Source organism: Palaemon carinicauda, chromosome 6 (assembly GCF_036898095.1).
Source record: "Palaemon carinicauda isolate YSFRI2023 chromosome 6, ASM3689809v2, whole genome shotgun sequence".
Lineage (NCBI taxonomy): Eukaryota > Metazoa > Arthropoda > Malacostraca > Decapoda > Palaemonidae > Palaemon > Palaemon carinicauda.
This window is the reverse complement of record NC_090730.1, coordinates 126,351,393-126,353,892: the sequence shown is the minus strand read 5'-3', so window position 1 is coordinate 126,353,892 and position 2,500 is coordinate 126,351,393. Positions and strand designations below refer to the sequence as shown.

Genomic DNA, 2,500 nt, shown 5'->3' with positions numbered 1-2,500 from the left:
TGAGTTCACAACGGGGTCCGTAATTATGATTGTCTATACAATGGCACCTGAGAGTGTTGTTGATAACAACGCAAGTCCCTCCATTGTAACAAAAGCCACTGAAGCAGACTGAGGGGAGGGGCTCGAGTTCCCCACAGTCACAGGTGTATTCGTCAGTGATGTCGACGCCAACCATAGTGGCTGTGCTGCTTGCAACCACTAGAGGAGATGTGAGGTTTGGTCGCATGGTGTGTTGACAGCTTTTCCCTCCACAAGGAGACTTGGATTCATACAAGCAGGAATTTATATCTACCATGGTAACATCTACACCCAATGCTTTAGAAACCTGAAACAAGAAGCAATACTTTAGTATATGTTTGAGTCAATATTTTTATATGAAGGAACAGTTGGTAACAACATTTAGCATATCACTATTCGGCGAAAAGTTTCCTGGGTTGGATTTCTCCATACCTGCAATCGATTTTCCATCATGAGTCCATCCAACTTCGCGGCTGTGTAATAGGGCGAACTGTGGCAGTTGTATCGTATTTGCACACCATCCTCGACATCGAACATGCTGAAAATGTCGACGTTGTTCCGAGGTATCTTATGGATCTTCCCTATCTGGTCCTTCAGGCGCTCATAAAGCGTTTCAGTATTTGTTATCTATTTGGGACAGAGATAATGATAATATCATGATCTTTTTTTGCTACTTTCCCGTCGTAGGGCGGGGTTCCAAAGTAAAACAACAAACATAAATTTATTTTTATATCAAATATAGAATAAAACCTATCAGCATTAAACCCTTCATACTGGCAGAAGGGTCATACTCTAAAACTAAATAATTACCAATACCTAAGTAACTTACTGTTGATGTTTAAGAGATCACATAACTTGATTTCGAGAGCAATTTCCATCTTATAGAAAACCCAAGTTCTTCCAGTTAAAAATGTCTACTGTAATTTCCCGAATGACTCTAATGCCATCATCCAATAACTTTTGATAAATGTCGTTTTTTTTTACATCGATCAATTTTCTTTACGCAATGGATCACTCACCTTCACCTTACAACGAAAAATGTTTCCCTATCTACTTATAGGAGTCACTCTTTGACATTATCTACCCAATACATTCGAGATGTTACTATATTTCTTTCTACTCCCAAGTTATTTTTAATTACAAGCCTTACTCACCAAACCCACTATACATATACATGGCCAAATCTGTTTTAAAAAGTCAGATTCCACTTTTTTTAATACAGTAGTATCTATAACTTAATTCACTTTACGCTACAAATTCTATTTTTTTTTTCATTAACATTCAACAGCTACATTTACCAATTATTTTCATTGATAAAACACAGCAGAAAATGATCATGGTATATTACTTCCATTGCTTTCATGGAGAAGTTTCTTCTCCTACTAACTTATTTGTCCCAGTTCTTCTGTAATTCATATTTTCTTAGAACTTTACAGAATTAATGAGATTCACTCTAAAACACCTATATGTAACACCTACTTCCATATTTCCTTCACTTCCACTTGATTTTCATGGACCCATCCTTCTGGTCCTATTTATTCTGTCGAACACTCATTTTCAAAAACACCTTGAAACTTAATAAAAATTTTGAATAGCTTCTCTCTATTTTCCCCTGAATATTAAAGCATTTGCTAATTTCAGCTAATCTAAATCTCATATCGTTACTTAGAATCTTTTTATCATTTCAACCGCACACATGGAAAACAAGTCACGATGAAACTCCTATTCTTCTTAGAAGTAGCTTAACTCTATAGAGGCAATTAACTATTTAAGCTAGGTAATATGGCATTTTCAATAAGAATATTTCCAGTTGTTCCTAATTGAAAACATGCTACAAAATATCTCTTCAATTCCTTCCGCATTTCATCTCTATCAGTCATATATTATTTCTCTGGGTTCCTGCATGGGACGGCTTATTCATTTTGTAGTTTCTTTTCATTCAGACATTCAACACTAAACTCCCCATCCGCAACCATGCCGTTCCATTTCTTTTTAATGCCAGTCGCTTTTTTCCTTATAATTTCTTTATGCATTTAGCTGCCCGTCTCAGTTTTACGCTTCTGTCATCTATTCCTTGTACCACTACATTCTAATCTTTATTTTCAAGATCCATTAAAAAATTTTATTCCAATGCAAGGGAATATTTTATTCAGACTTCTCTAAATTCCTCTCTGAATTTACATCTCTCTTGAATAGTTTTTTTTCTTATGACTTTAGATCTTGCTTTTATTCAAGCAGAAATGTTTACAGCTTCTGTCTTTTTCCCAAAAACTTCCTTCTTATTCCTTTCGCTTGTTCTGAAGCTACACAACTTCGTTTCTAGTAAAAGGAAACTTTTCTTTTTCCTATACCTGATTCAATTGCTTACCAGGAGCCTCCTTGTGCGCCTACAAAGCTAAAATTTTTTGGTAAATCAATAAATCTTGCCGTATACGCAATTAACCAAGGTGCCCTATATACGACATGCATGAAGTTTTCCTAC

The 2,500-nt window shown here is 35.6% G+C and overlaps 1 protein-coding gene across 1 annotated transcript in view; it reads right to left on the bottom strand.

The window, feature by feature from the left end:
- Positions 1 to 2,500, bottom strand: part of LOC137643225 (DE-cadherin-like) — a 144,761-nt gene that overhangs the window by 34,540 nt on the left and 107,721 nt on the right. The window contains exons 9-10 of the mRNA XM_068376071.1: positions 451 to 645; positions 1 to 325 (exon numbers count right to left, since the gene is read on the bottom strand). The exon at positions 1 to 325 is cut by the window's left edge and continues 681 nt beyond it. Of these exons, the coding sequence (XP_068232172.1) occupies positions 1 to 325; positions 451 to 645 (520 nt within the window). The remainder of the gene's footprint in view (positions 326 to 450; positions 646 to 2,500) is intronic.